Source organism: Alexandromys fortis, unplaced genomic scaffold, assembly GCF_014885135.2.
Source record: "Alexandromys fortis isolate MF-2015 unplaced genomic scaffold, M_Fortis_MF-2015_v1.1 scaffold_2_1_26212458, whole genome shotgun sequence".
Taxonomy (NCBI): Eukaryota; Metazoa; Chordata; class Mammalia; order Rodentia; family Cricetidae; genus Alexandromys; species Alexandromys fortis.
This window is the reverse complement of record NW_026067930.1, coordinates 773,027-800,338: the sequence shown is the minus strand read 5'-3', so window position 1 is coordinate 800,338 and position 27,312 is coordinate 773,027. Positions and strand designations below refer to the sequence as shown.

Below are 27,312 nucleotides of genomic sequence, written 5' to 3'. Positions count from 1 at the left end.
AAGCATCTTTAAAAAACTATTATTATTTGGAGGGCACACATGCCATGGCACGAGTATAAGTCAGAGACAACTTTGTGGAGCCAGTCTCCCTTTAGAGACAATCCAGCTTCTCTATCCGGGTGCTTCACAGGACTGGAGGCCTGGGGATGGGATACAGGCTGATGAGCAAGGCAGGCTAGCAGAGCACAGGAAGCCCCACCCTGAGGCTGTCTTCTGGTAAGGAAACACAGACAAAACATGGTTTGGAATTATTTTTTTAACTACAGGTACATACAGAAAATACTCAAAGAAAATGCAAACGGCAGAACTGACATGTAAGTCATTTCCAACAATCATAAAAACACTTCTTGCTCTGCTCATTAGAAAATTATTTTTATTGTTTTGTAAATGTCTCACTTTGGGCAAATGTGGTGCTCACAGGAAGTGGGGATGAGACAGGCGGAGGGGGGAGGCCTGGCTTGGCCTATGCAACCCCCTCTGGCAGCCTCCCCAACACCTACTGAGGCTGAACCCCTCTCCCATCCTCAGAGACAACAGAAAAAGAGCCAGGTTAGGACAGCAAGATAACAAGACTCTGGACACAAGCCTGGAGATATGGTGCTCCCCCCCCCCCAAGAGCTCATAGTGACGATGCTGAAGGTCTGTATGCCAGTCCCTAGCAGAGCCAAGAGACATACTAGTCTTCTCCATGTCTGGTTCCTCTAGGTTAGAAGGCTCAACAGCTGCACATGTCATAGTGTAGCGGCCACACCGAGCATGTCACTAGGAGGCTGCTGTAGTCCTGGGAACTCTTGGACACCCCCACCCCTAGGTGGATCTCAGCTGGGTATGGCCCCAGCCCTACCTGTGCCTTGGGGTATGCCTTTCATCTCCACAGATACCCAGAGCTCAACTGTTGTCTCTGAGCCCCTGCCAGCCCAGCTTCACTCTCATGCACAGCGTCCCTGCTGGCTTGTGCCCGTGGGGGAATAAGCCTCCTATCCTGTTTCTCCCCAGGAGACTTTCAGGCTACCTTCTGTGAATCAGTCTCTCACACATCTAGACACAGGTTATTAGGGCAAGCTGGCCTTGCCCTGCCTTTTCATACTAACACCTTAGAATCTAGAGGGACTTCTAGAGGAGCCTCCTCTGTTTTCCAAAGATCCTCTATGCCTGATAGCTGAGCAGGCTTGAGAGGCTGCCCCTAAAGGCAGAGAAAATCAAGGAGCTGCATCTGCTCCCATAGATGTGCTGGGATCTGGCATGGGGTCCTTCATAGTAGGCAGAAGCCAAATATTGGCCTTCTTACCCCTCCCAGCCTGGTCATGTTTGCAGGAGAACTCCCACAAGCCCCATGCAGGAAGCCAAACAGATGCTGAAAACCTCTCAGCCTATGAGAAGGCAGAAGGGCCACACTGGCCGTATTCAGGAAAACAGATGGGACCTATACCTCGCGTCACAGTTCCTTCTCTTCATTTCTCAGCTCTTTGCCCTCTTGAAGGTCAGGATGGGTGGAACATTAGTACTTGCACCCACATGGCCAAGACTACCCTGTCCCTTAACTTGGACGGTACAGGACAGTTCAGGCCCAGGCAGTTTGCATGGGATGGTGGGAACTACTTTGAGGCATGTGGAGGTCTGGTTAGGGCAGAGGAAACCGGTTCTTTGGTATTAAAGCAACAAAAAGCTATGATAGAAGAGCCTCATCTCCTAAGCAAAGACAGAAGGAGGCAAGTCCTACCTTTCTCAGTATCTCTGAGGAACCCAAGGAAGAGAGAATCGGGGCCTAGCCCTATCCAGCGTGGCTGCTTCATATTCTGTGAGGCCCTAATACTTGTCCTGCTTACAACCACAACTCAGAGAATCTGTGAATGGCCCAGCAAGGGGAAGGCCGACCTTGCCTAGGCGATAAACCATGCTGCTCTGCCTTGGTCCTGCAGTGCCCCTGCCACCATTAAATGCAGGTCTCACAGACAAGGGCTGCCTCCTTGGCACCCTGAGGACACCTGGCCCTCTATGCTGAGTTAAGCGAATGGGTTATTTCTCGCTAAAATCACATCACTTAAAGAGCCTGTAGAGTTTCATTTTTTCCTCGAAGAGACAGAATTTCACCCTGCATTCCGAAAACATTTGCTGAGCCCTACTAGCCAAGTCCTGCTTCCTCTGAGTGGCAGCTGGGGAAGCCCAACCCTCTGGCTCACTGGCCAGGCTTTAGTCCCAACCTCTGATAAGACTGTGGGGGAGGCAGTGTCTCTTAAGTCTCTCCTGGGGTGCACACATAGGTGCAGTATCAGGGACAGGACAGGTTCTGACCACTGGGCCAAACCAAATCTCCCATGAGGTCCATTCACAGCCACACCTTCCCCTCCAACAAAACAGAAAGTAGGAAACAAGGCTGCCTTTTTAATTGCAATCAAATATGCTGTCTGAAGTCAGCCAGAGCCCCTGAGCCTGGCCAGAGAACCACCGTGCCACCTCCATGAAAGGATGGGAGCTGGGGTAAGGGTGGTTGGCTTCTTGCCCTCCTCACCACCTGTGCCTGAGGAGCCCAGAGTACTGTTTCCACTGTGGTCAGCCCAGCCTCTGGCTGCCTGCAGGAGGTGGGAGGCAAAGGGGAGGAAGGTGAGCCAGAGGCGGGGACCCCATTGCACACGCATGCAGACTTTCTCAGTGTTTGATTTTGTTTGTTCTCCTCCTTTGCTAAAATGATCATAGTTGTGCGAAGCTGCGCCAAGCCAGGGAGGTGGGACAGCACTACTGGACTGCAGCCCTCTGCTCCTCAGGCGTCCTGGGCCCAGCCTACTTCTGTATTTGGAACAGGAAGAGCCGCAGGTTAATGTTCTTGGCAGCCAGCAGCTTGTTGCACTCCACAGAGTCGATGATGGGCAGCGGCACATAGTCCGTCTCGTTGCTCTCATTGGTGAAGACAAAGTGGTAGATGACAGGACTGATCCTCACATCATCATATGGGCCCTTGAGCAGAAGAAAAGAACACTCCAGGGGCGCTGTGACCTTGCTCTTGAGGAGTAGCTGGAAGGAAAGTGTGCGCTTGCACGACAGGTTGGGGTTGCGCTCCGAGTCATTCACACGAGCCTTCAGGACCCATGTCTGGTTCAGTACTGTGAACCGTGGTGTTTCATAGTACAGGCGTGTGATGAAGTCATCAGTGCGATAAGGCCGGAACTGAACCTCTGTGGAGACAGACAGGGCCAGACAGCCAACTGTTAGTGCTGGGGAGGGCCAGGGGGTGGCGCCTTCCCCAACAGGCCAAGGACAGGCTTAGCCAGGGAGGAAGGCAACTTACCCAGATAGCGTGTTCTACTTGTCACAAGGTAAGTCAAACGCAATTATGGCAAATGGAAGTGCACATTTGGGGGAACAACTACAAACAGAATTAACACCAGTTAGCTGGAGAGTCCTGAGGCTGTGGGACATTAGGCCATGTGGCCCAGGAGTGGCCAACCCATAGAGCCACCCTCCTTACCCTCAGTCCCCTGTCCCCGAAGGGGCGGGGTAAGCAGACACACAGACAGGATACAGTTCTGAGAACAAGTGCACTTTATTGGTTCTGATACAAAGCTGCCAGAAAAGCCGGCAGGTGGGCAGATGGTATCTGGTCCTGCCCAAAGGGAGTGCCAAGTCCTTGATGTTGACTGTGATGTGGATTCTGCCCGGCTGTCTGTAGGGCTGTCGCTTAGCAGGCAGACCTGCCTTTGCAGTCCTGTGGCTGGCACGTTCTGCTGTGGATGTAAGGGCTCTTAGGCAGCCAGTCCTTCTTTTGGGGACAGGTCTTCCCACCCAGCCTCTGCTGTAGCCACATGGCCTGGCCCACCCAGACCCCACAGGCCATGAGATCAGCCAAGGCTACTCTTAATCAAGAGCCAGAGTTTTCTGCTGATGCAGGCCCCTGGGCCCTTTGCATCTCAGGCCTGTTTGGGCTAGTCTAGGCAGCATGGCATGACTGACTGTCCAGGACTGCCCTGGGTGCTCTGAGCTGGCCACCTGCCGTAGGCTGAGCAGCAGAGGGAATGAAGTTTCCCCGAGTTGCCCCAGTATCAGCAGGTGCTTCTTGTTCTCTGGTACAAGTTGTGGTCTGGCTCCTGCTCCCCGACATGTTCAAAGTTGGTGGCAGATGCCTGGGAGCCATGAGATCCAGTGAGCATAGGCCCAGTCCAGTCTACTCATATGTAGGCATCCACTCCCAGTTCTACAGTCTGAGCTGAGACCCTCAGCTTGTTCTGGAGCCCTGTCCAAGCTTCTTGCCAGTCTTAGGAGGCCATGTGGCCTTCAGTGAACATCTGCAGACAGGACCTGACTTGACGGAATGCTCTTCTTGTTCTGTGCTCCAAAGGTAAGGCCCCCAAGCTCCCAGACTGCCCCAAACATACCCAATTTTCTAGTTAGACCCAACCCCAAATCTGTAGATCCCCATACAGTGAGGGGGGGGATCATCTTGCCGGGGTGGTGGGCAGAGGCAGGGAGGACAGGTGGGAAGGACCTCTGTAAGAGCCATGCAGGTGCATCCCTCCTTCCGCTCAATCTCCAACCTCTTCTTCCCCAAGACATCTTCCTGCCCATCTGGAGCTTTCCCAGAGCTTGGCCATCGGCGCAGCCTGTGCCCACTGCCCAAAGCCTACTGCCTCCCTGGAGCCTCTAGCCCCAAACAGTACCTGTGTGGCATGCAGGGGAATGTGGGGTGCCTCACCTGTGTAGCCAATCTTCTCAAAGCTGAGCAGGCTGAAGATGCTGTTGTAGAGTTGCATCTCCTTGCGGTGGCTCTGATCCATCTCATCTAGGATCTCCATCAACTCATTGCCTGTCTTGGTTGGGTGAGCACATGCAGCTTCATGCACTGTCAGCTCATGAAAAGGGCCATGCCACGGGCAGCCAATACGCTTGTACTTGCACTGTGTCACCCTGGAAGGAGTTGAGAACAGTGGTCATCTCTGTGGCTGTGGCAAATAGCCATACCCAGAAGTATTTCATAGGCTACTTCTGTCCAACCACAAGCCCTTCCCTGTAAGACACAATGAATTTTGAGCGCAGCCACTCAGACCACACGTAGGTATGTATGTGAAAGAGGCAGGGAAACTGAAGGAGAGAGAACTCTACAGCTTTTAGCCAACATGCCTCCTGTGCCCAGTACTGATGTCTCTCTGCCTAGAGGTGAGTGGCTGTTGACCATGATACATAGCCTCATTCTAGGAAAGCTCTTGGTGCCAGGGCCTTGCCAGGCAAGTGGTTGTTTCTCTGTGCTGGGACTGGGTTGCCAAACAAAAGAGTTTCACTCAAACTTTCCAGAGCTTTCAAACTGATTCTGCTGTACTGGACTTTCTAAGGGTCTAGCCAATAGCCACAGAGAATTCTAGAGGATCACCATCTTATCCAGAGAGCTGTGTAGACCCTAACTGTCTTCTATGCAAAGGCATGCTCTCACCACCTGGGCCTACAGGGTTATTTCTGAGCTGTATATGTGGTCCCCAGGGCCCACATGTGTGATCACAAGGCCCCACCTTCACCATGGTTACCTGTCCTGGCATTCCTCTTTCTGGTGCCTCTCTAGGAGGGAGCGAGGGAACTGACGCAGACAGAAGCCACACTCTGAAGGCAGTTCGCTCACAGCTTTCTCCACGGCCAGGTTCCGGCAGCAGAGGCTCTTACTGATCTCACAACGACAGTTGGGACATGTGGCCTGCTCCTCCTTCAGCCGGGCATCTGCTAGTAGGTGGATAAAACAGCCAGCGCACATCAAGTGACCGTTAGTACACTGCGGAGAAGGAAAGGGAGGTGAAGCTCACAGTCCTGTGGATCCTTGCACGCACATGTGCCCACCCACACCTGCTGGGCTCAGCCAGAGCAGATGTCCTGAGGGGTTTTAGGTGAGGAGAGTAGAGGAGTACCCACTGGTTCCCAAGTCTTGCTGGTATCTAACAAACACTGAGAGCTGCTTGGAGGGTCATGCCAGGATAGAGCTAACTCTGGTTTTGTCAAGAGCAGGTCCTTATCATGTCATGAGGGTCCTGGCTACATCTAAAGCAGGCCTGGATGGAAACTGACTTGACCACATCTGGGCTTGGAACCTGGCTTTTCCAGTTTAACCATAAAAGCCTGGTTTTTTGCTTGACCTGGCAGATCCGGATACCTAGCAAGCAGCTGTTCATGTGGGTCATGGTTGCTGCTGAAGCAGGCATGTTTCCCTTGGCTTCCAAAAGGCTGTTCATGTGGGAACTAGGAGTGGCTTAGGTTGAGATCAACCCTGGCCCCTCCATAACCAGCCCTTGCTGATAACACAGGTGAGAACCAGCAGTTGCTAGCACCCAGGGAGGGCGACTACCTACTGGGGTTGCTCCAGAGCCAATGGCACAAAGCCTATGGCAGGCAGGAGGCTAAGTTGGCTCAGGCTGAAGTTAGGTGGGACCTGGTACTGAGTTGAGCTGATATAAACGGGATCAGCTGGAGCAGACCTGACAGCTGGAGGTCCTTGCTTACACAGACAAAGACTGTTAGAACCTGGGTCTCTTACAGAGTCAATATACTCTGGGTATCATTTGGTACCATAGAAAATACTGGGTGGGTCGGGTTGGGCATGTGGCTCATCGATAGAATGCCTACCTAGCAAGCTTGAGGTCCTGGGTTCAATCCTCAGTATTGAAAAAAGAAAATTCTAGAAACAAAAAAAAAAACTGGATGGGTTGAGAACCCTATACCAAGGTGGGCTTCTACTATGAGAAAGCCCTCTCGCACCATGAGGGACTCAGTGTTAAAGGGGAGACCAATAGCTGGGTATGGTGGTGCACACCTTTAATCCTAGCACTCGGGAGGCAAAGGTAGGCAGATCTCAGTGAGTTTAAGGCCGGTGTGGTCTACAGAGGGAGTTTCAGGACAGCCAGGTCTACACAGAGAAGCCCTGTCTTGAAAAACAAAAACAAAAGAGAGAGAAACCAGTATATCAGGCTACCATGCTGCGGCTGCTCTGTACAGTGTAGTGTGCATTAGGAAAGAGACATAAGTAGTTACTGCCTGGCCACTCCAGGAGGCTCCATCTGCATAACTGTCATGATTAATAAACCTTAGCTACCATCTTATCGCGTGCGTCAACAGGCTGTCTGATGGAACCTACATGCTGAAGACTGATGGTGACAGAAGTCTGATGCAGAACCCATGCCCACAGGGACACCATATATATCTATAGACAAACATAAGTTTGACTGAAAAATTAAAACATGCAACTATCAAGAGAGTAGCCTGGCTGATCTGGGCCTGGATGAAGAGGACATGGCAGGGGCCAGCCAGAATGTGGGCTATCTATAATGGAGATGGAACAACCCACTCTGCTGTGCCCACTCCAGGTCTGGAGCTGGGTATAGACATGACAGGCACTGACCAAGGGGCCAAGTCACAGTCCTCTTATACCCCATCTGCCTGGGGACTTCCTGGGACAGTGACTACTGTTCCTTCTGGAAGGCAGGAGCGAATACAACACAAAATTAAATGCTCATCTATTTCAGAGAGGCAATCTCAGGACACTCCCATAGAAGCGGGGTACGGCCACATAGCATCCTCCAAGAACTCTACCCAGAACTGGGAGTGGTATAAGCTCAGAACTCAGGAGGCAGAGGCAGGACTGTTTAAAGTAAGATTGGAATACAAAATGACTTCTGGGCTACATAAGACCCTCTCTTAAAAATAACAGAAGTTCACCCAGCAAGACACCGGCACTAAGATACCCAAGGACCTTGCAGCCCGACCAATCCATGTGCACAGCTTGAGCCACTTTCTGGCAAGCTGCCTGGACTTAGAGGAAGCTCTGGGCTTCTGCGCTCAGGTCTACAGTCACTTTTAGGGTTTACCAGCCTGAGTAGAGGGGCAACAGCATTTTTCCTGGCGGCAGCCTGCTCCTCTCAAGGTTTCTAAACCATGCAGTGGATAGCTGCTCTGAATCTCAGTCCAAGCAGACTTGGAAAGGAGTGCTGGGCCCCCTTAATGAGAGGGTAAGGCTGCCAATCCCATCACTGCTCTTCAGTATCACTCCTGCCCCCAACCGTGGAAGCCACCTAAGCCTGGGCTAGGTCTGGCCACAGGGCCTATTCTCCTGGGAATTCCAGACTCAAATCAACTCCATTCCACAGGAAAGTCGTACCTACCCTGCTTTCCTCTGGGTCCCTCTAGGACTCTGGGGAAGTTTGCAAGGTCTGGGAAAAGTGAGGTGCCACAGCCCTGACAGTTGGGCAGAACAAGTCCCAAGATGTCCTCTGGCATACTGGCCCAACCAAGGTTCAAGGCAAACCCTCTTAGAGCCCCTCACCAGCCATCTTAGGGACAATGTCTAGGTAAGCTGTATATAACGCACAAGTCTAGCACCTTCCCGTAACTTCCTGAGCAAGACCTAACTTCAAATATAGGTTCAGGGCAGCCACATTTAGCCTTAGCAGGAGAGACTGTGCCTATCCCCTAACTTGTGCCCACTGCCTATGCAGAAGCTTGACCACAGATGACTCCATAGTGGCAGTTTCAGTGCCTAGACTCCTCCAGAAACTGCTCCTGCAATGGCCAGGCCAGGCAAACTCTGGACTCACACCCAAGGAAACACTGTAGGTCTTTCCAGGCCCTCTGGTGACAGATACTGACTTGGCGCTCACTTTGAGCTCTGCCCTCATCCTATAGGTCACCAATAGCATGATCCTGTACTTATCATCTTCTCTCTGTTGGTCTCAGTTTCTTCCTGGGCACAGGATGAGGTAGGAGAGGCAATGTGTTGTAGTAAAGCTTGACACTCAGATTACAGCAGCCTCAGAACAAATGCCACCTTGGCAGTTATCCATGTCAAAGCCTAGAGAGCTCCATGGGGCTAAGGTTCTAGGCTCCTTTAAATTGTCCAGAAACAGTCATTTGCTGCTCCTATACTTGCAGGCCAGCACCCAGCCCTTCCATCTACTGACCTGCAGGCAATTCACATGTGCTCAGACTGTGCATCTATACAAGGGCAGGAGTGTTCGATTTGAGCTGGGCTCTCCTTTGGGTGAAAGGAGATAGGTGGAATAGCTATGCTCACAGAGAAGCCCTGCCCCTGAGCCATAAGCAGGTCTTAGAAATGGGTTCTCTACAACTTATAGTTGGTTACAAGTTCCTTGTGGTCAGTCAGTCTCTTTCAAGCCTAGAACATAGTCCTCACAAACATAGGGGGCCCAAAATATTATGATGGTACCCAGATCCATATGAACAGCCTATCCTCCTGCTCAGGGCATCATGTGCTGCTCAGTCACCTGGAGACTCTTTTTCTCTAGAGTCTTCCATGGTGTCTTGGATGCAGGTAAGGAATCAGGGCTAGTGGCACCTTGAGGACTGACCCAGTTTCTTGAACTTCCATAGCCAAGCATGGGCCTGAGCAGAACTGCTTCTTGTCCATGGGTACACAGCCAGTGCGACAAGACCGTTCTGCTGAGGCTAGAGTTGAAATTCTAGGTTAGCCATATTCATGATTCAGCTGGGCTCCAGCAAAGTGTAGTTTTTACTCAGAAATGAACACCGCTTAGATTTAAAAGTAACTCAAAATAAACTATCAACACACACACACACCCCAAAATCCAAAACAAAAAGCCTACAGTTCTTCCTTAGATCCTAAGCAGACCTATTCCTGCCTCAAAGAACAAATCAGGGGCCAGAGAGTTGGCTCAGCAATTAACAGCACCTGCGGTGGCTCACAGTCATCCATAAGTCCTGTTTCAGAGGATCTGAAGCATTGTTCTGAACTCTGTAGGCACCAGGCACATACATGGTGCATATATACACATGCGAGCAAAACACTCATGCACATAAAAATAAAGGAGGAAGAGGGTGAAGGAAGGATCATCATTGCCAGTGCCAGAGGATGCCAGGCCATGTGTGTGATAGCCCCAGACATCAATCAATCTCAGAAGGGGGCCTGGGCAGAGGTGGGACAAATGTTCTCTGGACTTCTTCTCAACCAGATATTCAGTCTCTCATACTCAGAGGCAAAGGCAAAAGCAGAATATATCAACTATCCTCTGGGGCAGAATAGGAAAGGAAGGGAATCCTTGTCAAAGGGAGAACAGAGGGCCCAAGATGGGTTTTGTTAGTCAGGCCAAAGAAGAAGCAAAGAGGCAGGCAGGGACGTGGAGAGGGCAGCTCAAGTGGAAAACATGTAAACTGGGCGGTGGTGGCGCATGCCTTTAATCCCAGCACTCGGGAGGCAGAGGCAGGTGGATCTCTGTGAGTTCGAGGCCAGCCTGATTCTACAAGAGCTAGTTCCAGGACAGGAACCAAAAGCTACGGAGAAACACTGTCTCGAAAATCAAAAAAAAAAAAAAAAAAAAAAAAAAAAAAAAAAAAGTGGAAAACATGTAGAACAATGAAACGGGTTCCTGGTCACAGAAAGTGTCTGGGCCCCTATCAGATAGAGCTGGATTCACTGTGTTCTATGTCAAAGGCCCACTTATGTGATCCCTCAACTCAAAGGTTTTTAAAGGGTGGGAAGAAGGAACAGTATCTTTGCCAGATGCAGCGCAAAGAGGCTGAGCCTGGTTGATACCCAAGGTCAAGGCTGGGTCTATCTTACAAAAGTCCATTCTGGGCTGTATGTGAAAGGCTGTAGCGGGAAAGCTAGGGGAAGTAGGTCAGGGCACAGGCTACAGTTGCAACTTCTCAGGCTGGGACTCACAGACAAGGCACTTACAATGTGTAGCTACTGACTGGTTACATTGCCCTCTGGCCTCATGAGTACATCCAGAACAGGGAGCCAGCACAAATTGCCTGTCCATCTGCCCAGGTTGGACTAGCCACAAGTTCTAATGTGGGTTTCCCTCCAGCCTTCATGCCACCTACCAGGCACCTGCCATAATGCCTGCCTGACTTTGGAAGGGCCCACCCTAGACTCGGGAAGGTGGCTACACATCTTGCTAGGCCAGTTGCCCAGGATATACCTAACACCCACACAGAGAACATCAAAGCATGCACCTGTGGTACCTGCTGCAGGACTTGACACAGGCCCCAGGGATAAGAGCTACTTGGTGGACGGCCTTGGTTAGACAACCTGAGCAAATTTTCTAGTCTGTGGTATGTCAGCGTATGAGTATGGGCCATGGGAATCTGCCCTGCAGGTTCTAAGGCTATCTTAGGACTAGGTGGATGAGCCCACATACATACCCTGCTCTTGTCCACTTCCCAGTGCTTCCCTGGCAGCACAGGTGGTATATGGATAATGCACTCTCAAGTTACCACACACCCAGCCAACTCCAGTGGCCCATGGGGTTTTCCCCACAGTCCAATGCCTGCCATAGCGTGGTTACCCACTTTCCACTCCAGCAGAGCATCCAAGTCAGCTCCCAGGATGCACAGCACGGATGGGGCCACCTGGAGCCATGTGTTCTGCTGAGGTCAGGCAAATATTGCCAGCGAAAGTTGAAGGTGGAAACTGGTCTAAAGAGATGGACAGCCCATCAACAAGGGTTAGACAAGAAGGCTAGCGGAAAACACAAGAGCTGAGCTCAGGCGGAGGTGGTGACCAGCAGTGGATCCTGGCCAGGGATACTGACACCTGTGCTCAAACCCTGAGAAGACTAGGGAAGAGCCCTGAAGAGGCCTGCCTGGCACCTTGGTGGGGACAACAACAGGACCCTCCAGAGCTGTACTGCACTGGCAGGAGACTCTGGCAACACTCGAAGATGCTAGGAAACATCCTTCCTTCCTCTCGCTGAACTCCCATTTTACAGATCTGTGTGCAGGCAAAGTTCCAACATTTGCCCCAAGGCTCTTCCAAAATCCCATATTCTAGAGAATTCTCCCAGCCGTTCCAGGTGACAGGGGACCGTCTTTGCTCTAGGTTATTTACCTACACAGAAAGGAGATGGGAAGGGGGCTAGTGGCAGAGCCTAGAGATCAATGTCAACGCCCACAGCGCCTCTGGGTCGGCAAGGGCACCCACCTTCAGTCTGGGACGGTGCCTGAGAAGGCAGTCCCTCCACTCAGGCCACTCTATTACACTTCCTCAGCAGCTCAAGCCAGAGCAATCCTAACACAGTGTAGACTGGTTTGAACCAGCCAGTCTCATTAGTTACTCTGGGCAGAAGCACAACGGTGGCTCTCTGTGTAGACCAGGAGCCAATATCATGTGGTCTATCACCATGCCAGGAACAACCAAGAAACCCCCGAGACCCTTGGGACTCCCTTCCACTGGCTCGTCTTGCTGGACTCTCACTCACTCCTAGGTAGGGAAGAGCTCTTTCACTAAGAAGGACCAAGACGCCAAGACAAGAAAAAAAGGTTGTGAGCAGGTTCTGATGGCTCCTAACACGAGAGGTGACTGGTGCTAGAACCCGCAGCTGTGGAAAGGCATAGCACCTAGGAGGTTGAGTGTCCGTTCAGGTCCCTGGAATCCCCCCCCCCCCCAACACACACCAACAACCTCAGGCCAAGACAAGAACGTAGAGATCCAAAAGGTAGGAAAATAGCTACACAGACTAGACCTATGCTGGCTCTCCGCCAGGGGCTCGCTCTAAAGCAAAGCAGGGAAAGAGGCCTCACCAGCCACTTTCCGCTACTCTAAGTACAAAGAAAGCTGACAGAAGCCGGGATCTGAGGGGCAAAGAGACCAGGGGAAGGTGGGCAGACACTTTTCACTGAACCGGAGGCCTGCTCTTTTACTTGCGAGAGGGTATGTTAGGCCCACAGACAACAGTACCCTGGGTCCTACTAGCGCACTTGGGTCTTCAGATGGGAAAGGCGAGGACAAAGTTCTATGCAAGGACAACCTTGGAGGCCAGTTTGGTATGCCTGAGTAGGAAAACTGGCTAGGTTGAGGCAGGAGAAAGTACCAAAAAAGCAGGTGGCTTCACCTAGGTTAGGCCTGGGAAGGGATGAGAGGCCCTTCCTTCCTCCAGTTCTTCAGAAGGACACCGGGCTTCACTGGGCAGAAAAGGAGGTATACTTTAGTAGTTCGGGCATGGAAGGATTTTTGGGGGGGGGGTGTGGCTGCCAGAATTGGAGCCCTATCTCCATTTAAGCAGCGTCTTCCTCCAGGGGGTTTAGAAGTAAGGGGCAGTGTTGATGAGGAGTAGGAATGGCGGGCGGGCACCTGTTCATAGCTCTCTGCGAGGTCAGCGGAATGGGAGCTGGATTATGTCAAGGGGGACACCCTGGAGGAAGCAGAAAGTGCAAACAAGGAATCTAAGGAGGAGAGCAGAAATTCAGACGGGGAAGTAAAGGGGACCGTAGAACACGGAAAATGAGATTCAGAGCAAGAAAAGGCAGGAGCCTCGAGACGGGAGCGGGGCTTCGCGGGCCTGTTAGGTGGATGTCTGGGTAGGAAAGGGTTCCCGGCCACCGGCCCCAGGCCTCCAGGCGACGCGGCGCCGTGCCGGGCCGGCGGCCCTACCTGGTACACGGAAGCCTTGGGCAGGTCCAGGCACACGGTGCAACACAGCACCGAGTACAGCCGCTCCTCCAGCTTCCCGCTGCCTGCTGCCACCGCCGCCGCCGCCGCCTCGGCCGCCTCGGCCGCCCGCAGCCGCTTCTTGGGCGGCGCGTCAGGGTCGCCGGCCGCCTCTTGCAGCTGCCGAGCGCCGGCCAGGCCCGCCTCGTCCGGGAGCCCGGGCCCCGCCGCCTCGCCCAGAGCCGCCGCAGCCGGCCCCGCGGCAGCCCCAGGCCCGGCCCCTACCCCGACCCCGGCCGGCACGGCACCCGCGGGCCCCGCAGCCGGGCCACCCCCGCCGGCCTCCTCGGCGCCGGACATCGCGTCCGGCCGGCCCGGCGGGCGGGTGCCGGCGCGCTCGCCGGCTGGAAGTTAGGGTCGCCGCGCGCCCCTGCCGGCTTCTCGCTGCCGCGGCGGCCCTGCAACCTGCCCGCTGCGCCGCTGCCTCAGTGGGCCTGGCCCGCGCGTCGGCCCGTAGCCGTCCCGGCCACCAACCCCGGCGCGGCCGCCATCTTTGTTTTCGCTGCGGACCCCCCCCCCAACGCCACCGCCCCCTCGTCCTCCTGGTCACGTGTGCTCAGCGCAAACCAATGGTAGCGCCGCGAGGGGCTAGACGATGAGGTGGCTACCGCCAATGGACGAGCGAGAAGGCCGGAGGGCCCGCCCACTGTAGAAGGTGAACAGAAGGAGGTGGGGTCCAGGAGGCTGGAGGGGCGAGGGGTGACGGGGGCTGAGGGGAGGGATGCGTCCCTGGAAAGGTACCACCCGCTCTGGGGTCGGGAAAAACATCGAGACTTTTACTCCTTGAGAGTGCAAAGCGCCCCTAGACACCCATGTCGGGGTGTGCCTGTGCCATTGTCCACCGAAATTCGGCCTTCCGTGCGCCAGGCTCTGGCCTAGCTGCCTAGAGTGGAAGGGCACGAACTGGAAAAACCCACTGACGACCACTCTTGCGCGACGGGATAAACGTCGACAAGACACCAAGTACCGGAACAGAAGGACTGGGTACACTCTAACCCACCCCTCGGCCCAGCCCCGTAATTGGAGGCTGAAGAAGGGTCCATAGAGGAAAGTGTGGTTAAGTTCTAAGACATGACTTGTACACACAAGAGGGTGGCAAACAGGTAGTAAGCAAATCAGTCCACAGAAGGGATGTGCAGTTCCCGGGAATCGCTGACGTACAGCCCGCTTCTGCCCTTCACTGCGGCAGCCACCAGCTTGTGAAGGTCACTGCCCCAGAGGGCCACCTGCCAGGTCCACCAAGGATATATGCAAATCTACCATGTCCCAGGAAACCAAGACCCAAAAACTGCTGTGTCTTTTCAGCATGGAGTCTTTCTCTTTTCTTTCTTTCTTTCTTTCTTTCTTTCTTTCTTTCTTTCTTTCTTTCTTTCTTTCTTTCTTTCTTTCTTTTGATACAGGGTCTCACTGTATGTTAACACTGGCCATTCTGGAACTCAACTTCTGGAAGCCAGTCTGGCCCAGAACTCACAGACATGCGCTTGTCTCTGCCTCCCAACTGGTATTAAAGGCCTGCACCACCACGCCCAGCACACTGCGGTTCTCTTGGCAAGTCTGCCAGAATGCCAAGGTGAATAATGCCTTCTATTAGTTAAAGCACATTGCCCCTTCTTTACTCGGGGAAATCAGCTGATACCCTAGAGGCCTGAGGAAGCTAGCTCAAGAATAAGCAGATTCCATACTCCTGTACATTCCTAAGGTTTATTGGAAATCTGGCCTCTGACTCACAACCGTGTTCCTCCCAGAATCAGGCCCCAAGTGTGCTGAAGACTTGTTGCATTCTGGTTTAGGCACGCTTCCACACATGCATGACCAGAGAAGGGCAAGCACCCAGGCTCTGCCCCTGATTGGTCAAAGTACAGCAGGCTCCCTTCAAGAGGGAGGCAGGCCTGCCCCTAAGGGAGAGGCTCTAGATGTAGGCCAGTAGGAGGGAAAGCAGTACCTGGAACAGAAGCCCTGCCTTGCTGTCAGCCCCACGGTCTCACTCCCACTGTAGACGCTGTGTGTGCAGGGCCCGGCAATAGGCCCAACTGCCTGCAGCCAGGGCCCAACGACAGACATCCTCCTTTGGCAGCAACAGCAGCCTGTCCACTTCCAGACGGCTCAGGAGACCTGCCACGCCCAGCATGGCACCCCCCCACATCCCGTAAGTGTTGGCAGTGAAAACAGCTACGATAAGGATGGTCACTGCCACCACCAGCAGTACCGCCTGCCCAGCCACAGAGCACCCTTCAGGTCCAAGGTGGTCACCAGCCACTGCCAACACCATGCCTCCTCCCAGAAGCAGATTGGCAGAGGAGCGGTCCCCATTCACCCAGTGAAAATCGAAGGCCAGGAGAGGCAGACCGATGACTGTGGCAACCCAAGCTCCAGCGAGACAGTCTTCATGTGTGCTCAGCCCCGGGGCCAACATCGTGATGGCAGCGAAGGTCTGCAGCAGGAAGCCAGCAGCAGCTCCTCGACTGGACTGTCGACACGGGGAAGACAGACATGTTAAGGAGCCAGGAGCCACCCTTCTAAAAAGGAAAGAGTTTGAGGCTGTCGAGGAGACCGAGGTTCATATATGCCTCCCACCACCCTCTTTTAGTGCAGGGATCTTTCTACATAGTCTGGGAAAGAGGGACTATTCACCTGTACAGAGCTCACCGCTGCGTGCAGAGACACCGCTGCCAGCACCAGGTGGGACAGGACGGTACTCCATTCGCTCCTGAATTTGGAGACCATGGCACCTTGAACAGCAGTGAGTTTGAGGAGATCGGAAAGGGGGCTTCAGATTTGGAGAGAAGAAAGCACAGAGGCTGGCGACTTGGAGTCCTTAGTGCCGCTCTTCAGGAATCTCAAGCTCCAGAGAGACCTGTGAGTAGACATCAGGATAGATTCAGCCCCAAACTTCTTGGAGCTCTGAGGTCACTGGACTCACCTGCAGGGAAAAAAGACTAATTTACTGGGGAAGGGGAGTGGGAGTGGAATCCTGGCGCCCAAGCGAGGTACTCGGAACAGCAAGATGCGCAGTCCCGTGCTGTGGCCGGGACCGAGTCCTTAGCGCTTGGAGAGAAACGGTCTTCCACGTCCGGGCAGGGAGGGAGCGGCAGCACAGGCCAGCCCGAGACAGCGGGCAGCACCTGGCTACACCGAGCCGACGGCCGGAACCTGCCCACAACAGTCAGCCCCGCCTCCTAGCCCGCCCTCCCGCGGCGCTGACCCGAGCAGCCCGCTTACCTCCACCAACGAGAGGAGCTCCGGCTAGAGCGGCGGGGCGGGGCCTGCGGAAGGCCGAAGGAGGCTCTGGAGGGGTGGGGCTGGGAGGGTGGAGGTCACTACCAGAAGATGTTCACTACAGGTTTGTGTTCTACACAGGGTCTCTCTGTGTAGCCCTAAGCAGTCCTGGAACTTGCTGTAGAGACCAAGCTGGCCTCCGACTCACAGAGATCCGCCTGCCTCTGCCTCCCGAGTGCGGGGAGTTAAGGTGTGCGCATAGGCTTCAGGACAGGTTTGCTCGTGCACGGGGCTGGTGAAGGATCGGAGGCGGGGATGTAGGCGGGGCTTCCGAAGAGTAGGTTCTGACTGAGAGGAGAGAGGCGGCGCTTCGAGGGGTCTGGGCGGAGCCGCGAGGCGGGGCAAGATGAGGCTTCGAAGGAGGGTTGCTTGGCTGTGGGCGGGGCGAGGTGATGCTCGAGGGGGAGGTCTGGGCGGGACGGGGTCGGGCTCCGGGGGAGGGGTGGGATCTGGGCTGGGCTACCGGAGGAGGAGAGGTTGTACACCTGTGCACCGAAAGCTGTTGCAAGCGTACGCGCGTACCTTGGTGGGGGTCTCCACGCAGTGCGGGCCAGGATTCCCAAAAGACGCTAGACAGCCGTTAGACCTCTGTGCGCCCACTATTTTGCGAAATAGGGATTGAAAAACACTTGACAGGGTCTTAAGGAGAGGTTTTGCAGTTCCCCGCGGTCGCCCGTCAGTGTGCACCCTCCGCCCGCGGAAGATCGTCCGTGGGGGCGGCCGCCGCGAGCATGCGCATGGGCACTGCGGCGGGCGGGTGCGGAGTCCTGGTGCGGGGACGCGGGGCGGCGCGAAGCGGTGCTCTCTGCCGCCCCGCGCCCCCATGTACGCCTTTTACTCTCTGCTCATCTACATCTTCTACAGTCTTTTTCGCAGGGATGGCGGGACCGCGGCGGCCGCGGACCCCAACGACCCCACCCAGGTGAGCGGAGTGGGCCTGCATCGCGGTTGGTTACCACCATCACTCTGAGATCTGGTCGTGGCCGACCTGTGTAGCTTATGTCCTTAGGCACCAGCGCTAGGAAATAGGGCTGTTCCTAGACCAGTTTTTTTCTCTATCTGGGTGTTGGGGTCATAAACATCAGCTCAAAACCCTTAGCCCATATCAGAAGGGAAAGCCCCACATGCTGCCAGCACCCTCACTGACACCCCATACTCTCTTCCCAGAGGAGCAGTGGTAAACCTAGGGGTCGTCGCCGCCCCGATCAGTTCACATCAGAGCTCTGGACCGAGCTGAATAGCCTGGCGGGTAGGTGCATGCAGAGGAGCTGCTGGGGAAGGGTATTGAGGGAGCCCTGAAGTTGGGGTACTGAGAGAGAAAGATTAGCCTCCAACTAGTGTTATGGAATGCCTCTTCCTTCCACTACTTGGCCTCGAAGGCTGCTCCAAATCTGAGGATGGTCAGAAAGGAGCCGAAGGTGGAGCACCTGAGGTGTCTCTGGAAGAGGCACTTATGCGCCTTGCTGAGTTCCTTTCCCTCCAGTTGGGGGCAGAAGAGAGCTGTGGGACGCCTCCTGACCCGGGCAAGGTGAGCACTGGGCTCCAGCCTTTCCCCAGCTTCTGTGCTTCTCACATCCCCGACTCTTCTGCTGATTCTTACTTCCTGCACAGCCTGGTGAGGTCCCCCCGCTGTTGACAGTGACAAGTCAGCTCTTGGCCCTTCTGGCATGGACACGGAGTCCCAGGGGGAGGCAGGCCCTGCTCCAGGGGACACAGTCAGCCTGTCCAGTGCAGTCTTCCACTCTAGATGGTTTGTAAAGGGTACCACCGTTTGTGGAGGGAGCTGGGTCTATCAGAATCGGCCCTGCTCTCTAGGTCAGACATTTCTGTACTTGTAACTGGTCTCACTGTGGCTCCTTAGGGTCCTTGTCACAAGAAGAAAGCTCCTCTCAGCCCACTCCCATCCTGGATGAGGTACCAGGGGATGAAACCCAGGAACTGCAGCCTCCCCAGCTGGAGGAGGAACAGAGAGCTTGGCAGCGGCTGGAACAGCTTATTCTTGGACAGGTAAGAGAATCAGGAGCAGTGGGGACTGGGTGGGTGCGAGACCCAAAAAGGAATGGCATCCTGTCCCTGACTCCTCCGCAGCTGGAAGAGCTGAGACAGCAGCTGGAGCAGCAGGAAGAAGAGCTGAGCAGGCTGCGCCTGGGAGTGGTGAGGCTATTGGGGTGGGCTCAGGAGACAGACTGAGAAGTCAAGGGAATGCCAGGTGCATCCTGATGGCATCCCTCTCTGTCAGGGGGCGACAGATTCAGAGAAAAGAGTTCAGCATCTCACACTGGAGAATGAAGCCTTGAAACAGAGTTTGAGCCTTACTCGGGAGCTCCTGCTGCACTGGGGCCCTGGTCCCCTCTCCAGAGCTCCACAGGTACTCCGCTGTTTGGCTGCGTGGTGTCTGCAGTTCAGGCTCCTGTATGCCTGGTATCCAGCCACAGTACTTAAACCTCCTCAGGACTTTGTGTGTGCTTTAGTAGGGGGCCATCTCTAACTACGGAGAAACTCCGGGACAGTCTTTGTAGGTAGCTGCATCAGTGAGGCTGATGCTCATAGAAGACACCCCCCACCCCATTCTTGGTCTCTTTGAGTAACCTTAGGAGAACAGAGAGTCTGGGACAGGGAGCCCTGCATGGAGTCGGTTACCATGGCTTTCGTCCTTCTTGCCACTCTTGATCTGGCCTTTCTGTCTGTGAAATGAAGCTATAGGAAACCCTTTCCAGAGTTTCCATTTGGCTCCCACTCTTCTATAGGAGGAGGCAGGGGCTCTGTTGGAGCTGCAGGGACAGCTTCAAGAAGCCCAAGACACCACAGAAGCCCTCCGAGTCCAGGTGGGCTAGGGGACCTAGGGATAAGGGGGGCTGTGATGCTGGGAGGTGACATCTGGGGCAGGGCCTGGTGCCTGTTTCCTCAGTGACTGAAGTGGGGTTGGGAGGGACAGCTGGGAGTCCAGGAGATGCAGCTGCAGGGCCTGCGAGGGGCCCTCCAGCAGCTCCAGCAGGAGACAGAACAGAACTGCAGACAGGAGCTGCAGCAAGTTCATGGACAGCTGGCAGGTAAGAGCTAGGAGAAATTGATTTGGGGGAATGCTCTGGAATCTGTCTTTTCCTCTCAATGGCCTTCCTCCTCTAGGACTTCGGGCACGGATGGCCAGCCTTCGTCAGGGCTGTGGGGACCTCCGAGGACTGGTCAGCACCTTTACCCAGAGTTGTCAGGGCTCTCTGAGTGAGGCCCAGGGCCAGGTCAGGAACTTTCCTCTCCTAGTACCTTCTCTATGGGGAGCCTCTGTTATTGTTTCCCCCTTTCTGTCCCTCAGGAGCTGTCTGTACTAGTGGGTCAGTTGTAAGCACTTGGATCAGAATAATTTCTGAGTGGCCCAAAGTGTCCTCATTTGTCTCTTTTTTTTTTTCTTTTTTTAGGGGGTAGGGGGTAGTGGTTGCAAGACAGGGTTTCTATGTCGCCTTGACTGTCCTGAAACTCACTCTGTAGCCTAGGCTGGCTTTGTACTCAGAGATCTGCTGCCTCTGCCTCTCGAGTGCTGGGGTTAACGCTGTGTGCAACTGCTGTGTCCTCATGTCTGGGCTGTGAAAACTGGCAGTTGCTGAGAAACCTGGAGGGATAGATGAGAGAATGAATGAATATTTTTGTCTATGGTTCCTAGAGTCTATCTCAGATTCACTGAATGATGCCCACAGGAGTCCATACCCACTGAAAGTTGTATGGCACCACAGCTGGTCATATCGCTCTCAGCACCCCACTTCACTTGACATTGCCCTGGCACCTGTTCTTGTTTTCCTCACAGGTATCCTGGGCCCTTGGGGCTCTGTCAGCAGGAGGGGCTAGGACTCAGCTCCCAGAGGGGCAGCAGGGCCCCCCAACTGGATGCTCAGGGCGGCTTTTGGAACTCAAGGGTAAGATTGGCTTTGGGAGTGGAGCAGCGACGACTACAGGATGGAAGAAGAGGAGCCAATCTGCTGGTGTTGGTCCCCAATGCAGGGAATATCCGTGTGCTATGTCGGCTGAGACCATCTGAAGGAATACCTTCTAGCCTGGTGAGCGTGGAGCCTGGACAAGGGGGGACCATCACCACCTGCTACCGAGGGCGCCAGCACCGCTTTCGCCTGGACTGGGTCTTTCCTCCAGATGCCAGCCAGGAGGAGGTGACAGCCACCTTTGCATCTGTTCTGACCCTTCCTCAGAGTCCCCTGGGTCCAAAAGAGGCCCGTTCCCTCTTCCATGACTGGCTAAGTACCTAAAAGGTGGGAGGGAGGCTGGGCTCCATCAGGGAAGGGAGCCGCTGAAAGTCCTTGAAGGCAGGAATGGCTTCCAGCTGAGCCTGTCCAAGGTGAGTTACTGTTTGTGTAGAACTGGCTGCAGGCATGGATGGGTACCACATGGCTTCACTGACACACCCTTCTTATGATCCAGGCTCTACCCATCAGTGAAGGCAAAACTTCTTGCTTTGTGGACCTAAGGCAGGTTAGGTGGGAGCACAGGTGATGAGCAAGCAGGGCAGCTGCCAGCCCCAGTGCTCTCCCCCACTGCCTGCTCCAATCAATCCTACTCTTCCCTCTTCTCTGGCCAGACATCAGTGGAAAAGCAGTCTACCCCAACGTGCTTCACATGTGGTCTCCACTTGCACATAAACTGTGCTGCTGGAGTCTCTGGGGCTGAGGTGGAGGCTCAGAGCTGAGAAAGGATTAAGTTAGGGCCAGAGCTGGCAAAGAAGACCCGGACTGCTCTGGTCTCAGCAACGGTATTATGTAGTAGCTGGCAGGGGTAGACCCACCACTGACTGACTTCCCGTCTCCTGGCCTCATCTCCCGTCTCAAACTGCAGCCATACACAGCTCCCTTCACTTTTTATTGTACTCTGGGCAGCCTGGACTGGGTCCTCAGTCTAACAGACTGGACCAAAGGTATCTCTCAGGAGGTTCCAACCGGTATTCCTCGGTTTTGTACCACCCAGTTCTGAACTTTTCATCCTCACTCTGGCAATTCTAGACTTTGTTTATATGATCATCCATCAAGACATCAATCAGAAATGACAGCCACGCCAGGTGGTGGTGGAGCACACCTTTAATACCAGCACTTGGGAGGCACAGGCAAGCGGATCTCTGTGAGTTCAAGGCCAGTCTGGTCTACAGTGTGAGTTCCAGGACAGCTACACAGAGAAACCCTGTCTCAAAAAGCCAAAAAGAAGAAGAAGAAATAGAAATGACAGGCACTCAGTCTCTAGGGACCTTCTAATATGAAAGTTGGCCAAGTGGGTACTCAAGGCTATTAATTGTGTCTACAACAGTTCTGTCCAACATTGTGAATGTTTTAGCCCCATGGCCCTATGTCTCTCTCAGTCTCTATTTCTCAGAGCTTGAGTTCCTATAGTCTTGCCTGGTGACTACCCCTATACTCACAGAGACCCTCTTGACCTTTTAAGTTTTGCTTTTTTTTTTTTTTAAATATTTATTTCTTTATTAGGTATACAATATTCTGTATGTGTGTATGCCTTCAGGCCAGAAGAGGGCACCAGACCCCATTACAGATGGTTGTGAGCCACCATGTGGTTGCTGGGAATTGAACTCAGGACCTTTGGAAGAGCAGGCACTGCTCTTAACCTCTGAGCCATCTCTCCAGCCCCTAAGTTTTGCTTTTTTGAGACAGGGTTTCTGTGTGTTGCTCTAGCTGTCCTGAAACTCACTCTGTAGATGTGTAGATCAGGCTGTGTTTTGGTCGTTGTTGTTTTTTAGATAGGGTCTCACTGTGTGCCTCTGGCTGGCTTGGAACTAGTTATGTAGACAGGCTGGCCTTGAGTGCAGAGATCTGCCTGCCTCTGCTTCTTGAGGGTTGGGATTAAAGGTGTGCGCCGCCATTCCCTGTTTAGGTTTATTCTTTTCTTGTCAAGTACTACTCAGGTTCTCCAGCACACATTTCCATTAGTTGCTATAGAGGAATGACCTGGAAAAGCGTAGAAAAGATGATTAGTACTTGGCTTCTAGTTGCCTCAGGTTTTAACCTGGAAGTCCAGCTCTGGCATCTGAGCTCTTGACCACTGCTCCCGGGACCTCCTAACTGGTCCCCAGGACTCTACATCCTCTTCCAGAGTATCAGTTTTGTTATGTCCTTACCCCACTAATCCCTAGCGCACCTGCTGTAGGAAGGCAGGGGAGCCACTTCTCAGGGGAGCCACACTTTTCCCACTTTCAGGTCTTGAATAGGGAAACAGGGAAGCGCTAAGGACACTTTTCTTGCCCGTTTTTTGTCCCTAGGTCTTCAGGCAGCTAGAGCCTGCAGTGCTGTCTTGTCTTCAGGGGTACAGTGTCTGCATCTTCACTTATGGTCAGACTGGGACTGGGAAAACCTACAGTATGGAGGTGGGTTGGAGTTCACACTTGGGGGTGGGAGGTGGGAGAGCCTCGGGGGTTTGTATGAGAGTCCAATGTGGCAACTGCACACTGTCCTCAGGGCCCACCTGAGGACCCTGGCATAGCTCCTAGGGCTCTGCAGTTGCTGTTCCGGGAGATGGGGACTGGAGGGCACCACCATGTGACCCTCAGCATGGTGGAGATCTACAACGAGGCAGTCAGGTCAGGGATGCGTGGGCGGCCTTCTCCTTGCCCCAGGGTTCTGCAGCCACATTTAGAGCCCAGAGACCAAACCTGCCCTTTCTTACCAGGGACCTCCTAGCTACAGGGCCTCCAGAGCGCCTGGTTGTGAGGCAGGGACCTGCAGGGCAGGGGGGAATTCAAGTGGCTGGCCTCACGCACTGGGACGTCCCTAACCTGGAAACCCTGCACCAGGTAAGGCTGCCCTCTTCAGGGCCCCTGTCTGTTCCCACCTGGGGGCAGAGACCACCTCCCCCCCCCCCAGCTGATACACACACACACACACACACACACACACACTTATATCTCCAGATGCTGAGTCTGGGGAGGAGCAACCGAGCTACGGCAGCTACTGTCATGAACCAGCACAGTTCACGCTCCCACGCCCTAGTTACGTTGACTTTGCGCTCAGCGTCTCCATCTCGTGCCCAGGGTAGCACAGGTACCTCTGATTGTGCTTAATTTAAGTCCTGCTGGGTTTCCAGTTAACTAGAGGTCTCCATCCACATCGGTTTCATTTGAACCGGCAGGCACACTGCACCTGGTGGACCTGGCAGGATCCGAGCGTGTGTGGAAAGCAGGGGTGGCCAGCCCGCTGCAGAGAGATCCCAATGGCGCCCGGCGCCTGCGGGAGGCCCAGGCAATCAACCGCTCTTTGCTGGCGCTAGGAGGAGTGATGGCCGCGCTCCGAGCTCGGCGGCCGCACATACCTTTCCGAGACTCACAGCTTACACGCCTGCTACAGCCGGCGCTTGGCGCCGGCACCACCGCAGTGCTGCTGCTGCAGGTGAGTTCCTGGGCTGGCTCAAGCCTGAAGCACTGCCCACCAGAGCTATGTATGAATGTCACTCTCTTGTAGATCTCAACGAGGACCGAAGATCTTGGGGAGACGATCTGCTCGCTCAAATTCGCCGAGCGAGTGGGTCAAGTGGAACTGGGACCAGCCCGGCGCCGTAGAGCCCCACGCTCCGGAACCCCTTCTTCTCTCAGTACTGACACCCCACTCACTGGGACTTCCTGCACCCCTACACCATCTCCTGGCAGCCCTCCAAGTCCCAGCCCCAACTGCTGTTCTGGCTTGACTGTAGAGCCTCCAGCGGACCTGCCTCCGTAGATCTGGGTCAAAGCCCTTAGGACTGGTCTTGGGATGGGAACAAACCTCTGCTGGCAGAGGCAGCAGTGAAGTTCCTATACCCCATCTTCCAGGTCAACCTCTTTTGTCTTTTTTTTTTTTCCAACTCAGGCCCTAGCTGGCCACCAGAATCCTACAGTTTCCCCCTTTGCCTTCTTGATCTGGCCAGGGACTGTCGTGCTCGGAGAAAGGATTGCCTCCACCCTTCCACCCCCAGCTGGGCCGCAGGTCCTCAGCTCTCACCTTATCACCATTTGCCCTTATCACAGCCCACAGCGGGGGATCCGGAGCTGCAGGAACCAGACCCCAGACCAAGTGGTTTCCCAACTCACCACCCTGCCCCCAATATCAGACTTGGAATTAAAGCCTTGTAAATTCCTTTACTGTTAATCTCTCCCCTACTTCCACCACCCCAAATCATGTAGGGTCCAGATTTCATTTCCTAACCCTCCCCCAAAAGGTGCTACCTCCTACCCAGGCAGCTGAGGGGTGGGGGAAGACTTCAGAATGGACCCACTTTTGGCTTGCCCTCCCCCAGCCTGGATCCAAGAAGGCGCGGTGACAGAGGGATGGCTTAGATGGATGGCATGACAGAGTGGGATAAAGGGAAGATGCCCCACTCTAGGCTGAGCGCTGCTTCTCCAGACCCCGTCCCTGTGTGTGTGGGAGAGATTGACCAGACCTGTTGTGTCTAGCAGAGGCAAAACCCTTTCTGGAGTAGCCCAATTAAAGTTATGGGTTTTCAGCAATGCCGTGCCTGGTGTTTTAAAGCTATTGCTGTGGACATGCTCCTAGCTCTGGTCTCCATCAAAATGGTACCCAGGGGTAGAAGGGAGAAGCAGCCCCTGCCTGCCTTTAACGATTACAGGCTGTGCCAGGAGAGCAGCCAGCCGGGGGCAGGAGCAGCCAGGTCCCAAGGGTGGCTGGCCCACACATCATAGATACTCTTGTTGGGTGGTACTCCCTGGAAGAGGGAATCTAGATCACAGAGCAGGTCCGGGGATCCTTGGGATTCAGTACCTACACTCCAGTAGGCTGGGCTGGTTGAAGACGGGCACTGGGGACAAGAGGTGGAAGGTAGTGTGGCCAAGGGCACTTCTACATTGGGAGTGTAGATGGGCAAGTAAGAAGTGGGTAGCTGTCCCCACAGGGAAGCTCTGCACCCCCTGCTGGACATCCCCATGGGATCTTGGGAACCCTGAAGTAAGTGAACTGGCCAGGTGCCTTGCTCTGGGGAAAGAGAAGGCCTGATGACTTCCCCTTGGGAAGTCTCCCCCTCTATTCTTGTGGGCCCAGGAAGGGAGGAGAGGGGCCACAGAGGCTTCTCAGTGGAGTTACGGGGCGCAGTACACATCTCTTCTTCCCCCTTGGAGCTAGTACCTGCCTGAGCTGAACTGCTCTGTCCAGCTAGTGCAGGCTGCTGGGGCCATGTCGATCCTTTCCCGGGGTCCGCTAGCAGGGACTGGATGCTGAAACAGTCCCTGGATGGTGGTGGGGGACTGGGCGGCCGATAAGGCCGGCCGTGGAGCACGAAGGGGCTCAGGTCCTTGACGAAAGCTCTGCGTGTGCCCCGGGTCTGCCATCGCCGGCACAGAGCAGTGTTCTGAAGGCGCAGCGCCTCTGCTGGGATCAGGTTCACATCCACCGCCCAGAAGTTGCCCTTGGCCTGGGGCTTTGCAGGGTCCTTGGGCACCTAGAGAGTAATTGGCTTGGGTGTGACTATCCCACCCAGAGGTTCAGGGTTTCCACGTCCACCCGACACCGCTCCCAGAGTTTGACCATAGACCACCCTACCTTCCGGAAGCACCGGTTAGAGGAAAGGTTGTGGCGGATGGAGTCCTTCCAGCCTTCGTAGTCGTCCCTGAAGAAGGGGAACATTGCCTGGACCTGATGGATGATCTGAAAGCAGGCAGTGTTTGGCGTGGTGAGCCAAGGATAGCAGTGCCCTCTCCTTCCCCCCACAGCCGGCAGCAGGGCACCTCTTCTCAGGGAGACAGACCTCTGGGCCCGAGGGCAGCAGAGTGTGTGGGGGTTGTGGAAGAAGGGTCTTGAAAAGAGTCCCCGAGTCACTGGCAAGGATGAGTGGACTAGGTAGAGGCCGCGCGCACGCGCGAGCCTGGGGTAGGTGTGACCCACCAGCACGAGGGATCCTCTCACCTGGGCCAGCTTCAGCCTGCGGAAAGGTGCTGCCTGAATTACCAGAGCGATCATGGCCAAGTAGGTGTAGGGGGGCTTGTCATGACGCAGGTATCTCTTCTTCCTTCTCTTGGGGGGAGACTCTGCCTTTGGAGGCCTCTGATGAGAGGTGTTGCAAGACATCAGGCAAGGAAAGCGGCCCTGTGTGGGGGTCTGACCTAACAGGGGGCTCAGGGCAGACCAACTGTAAGTCGAGGTGGGGTCCCAGTCTGAGGCCCTGCTGGGACAGGCGGGCCAGTCCCTTCTTTATCATTCTGATGGAAGGGGGAGGAGTGAGGAGGAAGAGGCTGTGGGGGAGGGGAACATGTGAAGGGCTTCCACAATTAGCAGGTTTCAGTTAATCTTGGAGGGAAGGGCAGAAAAGATTCCCGTAGGGACTTTTGGTGGCCTCCTGAGGTCAGTCTCCACTCCCTGGTTGCCTTTGGGTGCCCGGGCATCCCCTATAACCTGAAGGAAAAGCCCTTGACAAAGGTTTACCCCTCCCCCCCCATACCTTATCTGCTTGGGTCAGGTCCCTAACTCCCATTTAACAGATGGGAAGTGACTTCCCCAGCCAAATTACCCTGAGGGACGTGGGGAATTCCCGGGAGTTCAAGACAAAGTAGTCAAAAGAAGCCACGTCCTAGGTAGGGGGTCTACAACCCGGGACTTGATGGGGGGGTGGGGGCGGACAGATGAGGAGATGGA

At 54.6% G+C, this 27,312-nt stretch overlaps 3 protein-coding genes across 16 annotated transcripts; 1 reads left to right on the top strand and 2 right to left on the bottom strand.

The window, feature by feature from the left end:
* Window positions 1–238: 238 nt before the first annotated feature.
* Window positions 239–16,772, bottom strand: Zftraf1 (zinc finger TRAF-type containing 1). Of its 11 annotated transcripts, none has more exons than XM_050144929.1 (5): window positions 13,370–14,730; window positions 6,592–6,643; window positions 5,508–5,697; window positions 4,685–4,896; window positions 239–3,170 (listed from the first exon to the last, which is right to left on the bottom strand). In XM_050144929.1, exons 1-5 carry the CDS (start codon window positions 13,724–13,726, stop codon window positions 2,779–2,781), a joined length of 1,203 nt encoding a protein of 400 aa, XP_050000886.1. In that variant the 5' UTR covers window positions 13,727–14,730; the 3' UTR covers window positions 239–2,778. The 11 variants fall into 11 exon arrangements, with proteins under 11 accessions (XP_050000886.1, XP_050000897.1, XP_050000887.1 ...); XM_050144931.1 differs by lacking the exon at window positions 239–3,170 and adding an exon at window positions 3,439–3,719 and having other exon boundaries at window positions 13,370–14,759; XM_050144940.1 differs by lacking the exons at window positions 6,592–6,643; window positions 13,370–14,730 and adding an exon at window positions 16,058–16,589 and having other exon boundaries at window positions 5,508–5,746.
* On the top strand, window positions 16,735–24,807 carry Kifc2 (kinesin family member C2). 4 transcript variants are annotated; one of them, XM_050144908.1, is made up of 19 exons: window positions 16,735–16,766; window positions 17,567–17,624; window positions 17,870–17,951; window positions 18,082–18,230; window positions 18,314–18,452; window positions 18,564–18,709; window positions 18,791–18,856; window positions 18,942–19,070; window positions 19,450–19,527; window positions 19,638–19,752; window positions 19,829–19,938; window positions 20,499–20,607; window positions 20,693–20,856; window positions 22,962–23,066; window positions 23,158–23,279; window positions 23,369–23,492; window positions 23,610–23,739; window positions 23,828–24,084; window positions 24,157–24,807. In XM_050144908.1, exons 4-19 carry the CDS (start codon window positions 18,156–18,158, stop codon window positions 24,409–24,411), a joined length of 2,124 nt encoding a protein of 707 aa, XP_050000865.1. In that variant the 5' UTR covers window positions 16,735–16,766; window positions 17,567–17,624; window positions 17,870–17,951; window positions 18,082–18,155; the 3' UTR covers window positions 24,412–24,807. The 4 variants fall into 4 exon arrangements, with proteins under 4 accessions (XP_050000865.1, XP_050000864.1, XP_050000866.1 ...); XM_050144907.1 differs by having other exon boundaries at window positions 16,750–16,892; XM_050144909.1 differs by lacking the exon at window positions 16,735–16,766 and adding an exon at window positions 17,173–17,212.
* Window positions 24,513–26,833, bottom strand: Foxh1 (forkhead box H1). Its single transcript, XM_050144941.1, has 3 exons — window positions 26,587–26,833; window positions 26,224–26,328; window positions 24,513–26,122 (listed from the first exon to the last, which is right to left on the bottom strand). The coding sequence occupies exons 1-3, from the start codon at window positions 26,746–26,748 to the stop codon at window positions 25,292–25,294; spliced, it is 1,098 nt and encodes a 365-aa protein (XP_050000898.1). The 5' UTR covers window positions 26,749–26,833; the 3' UTR covers window positions 24,513–25,291.
* Between the last annotated feature and the right edge of the window lie 479 nt (window positions 26,834–27,312).

Coding starts and splice junctions, on each gene's coding strand:
- Zftraf1 (XM_050144929.1), bottom strand. CDS start 13,726: ATGTCCGGCGCCGAGGAGGCCGGCGGGGGTGGCCCGGCTGCGGGGCCC. Junction 5,698..6,591: donor CAGGACCTCAAGCTTGCTAG/GTAGGCATTCTA, acceptor TCCACCTACTAG/CAGATGCCCGGCTGAAGGAG. Junction 4,897..5,507: donor AAAGAGGAATGCCAGGACAG/GTAACCATGGTG, acceptor AACTCCTTCCAG/GGTGACACAGTGCAAGTACA.
- Kifc2 (XM_050144906.1), top strand. CDS start 17,526: ATGTACGCCTTTTACTCTCTGCTCATCTACATCTTCTACAGTCTTTTT. Junction 17,952..18,081: donor CGAGCTGAATAGCCTGGCGG/GTAGGTGCATGC, acceptor TTGGCCTCGAAG/GCTGCTCCAAATCTGAGGAT. Junction 18,453..18,563: donor GCAGTCTTCCACTCTAGATG/GTTTGTAAAGGG, acceptor GTGGCTCCTTAG/GGTCCTTGTCACAAGAAGAA.
- Foxh1 (XM_050144941.1), bottom strand. CDS start 26,748: ATGTCTTGCAACACCTCTCATCAGAGGCCTCCAAAGGCAGAGTCTCCC. Junction 26,329..26,586: donor GCAGGCTGAAGCTGGCCCAG/GTGAGAGGATCC, acceptor GCCTGCTTTCAG/ATCATCCATCAGGTCCAGGC. Junction 26,123..26,223: donor CTAACCGGTGCTTCCGGAAG/GTAGGGTGGTCT, acceptor ATTACTCTCTAG/GTGCCCAAGGACCCTGCAAA.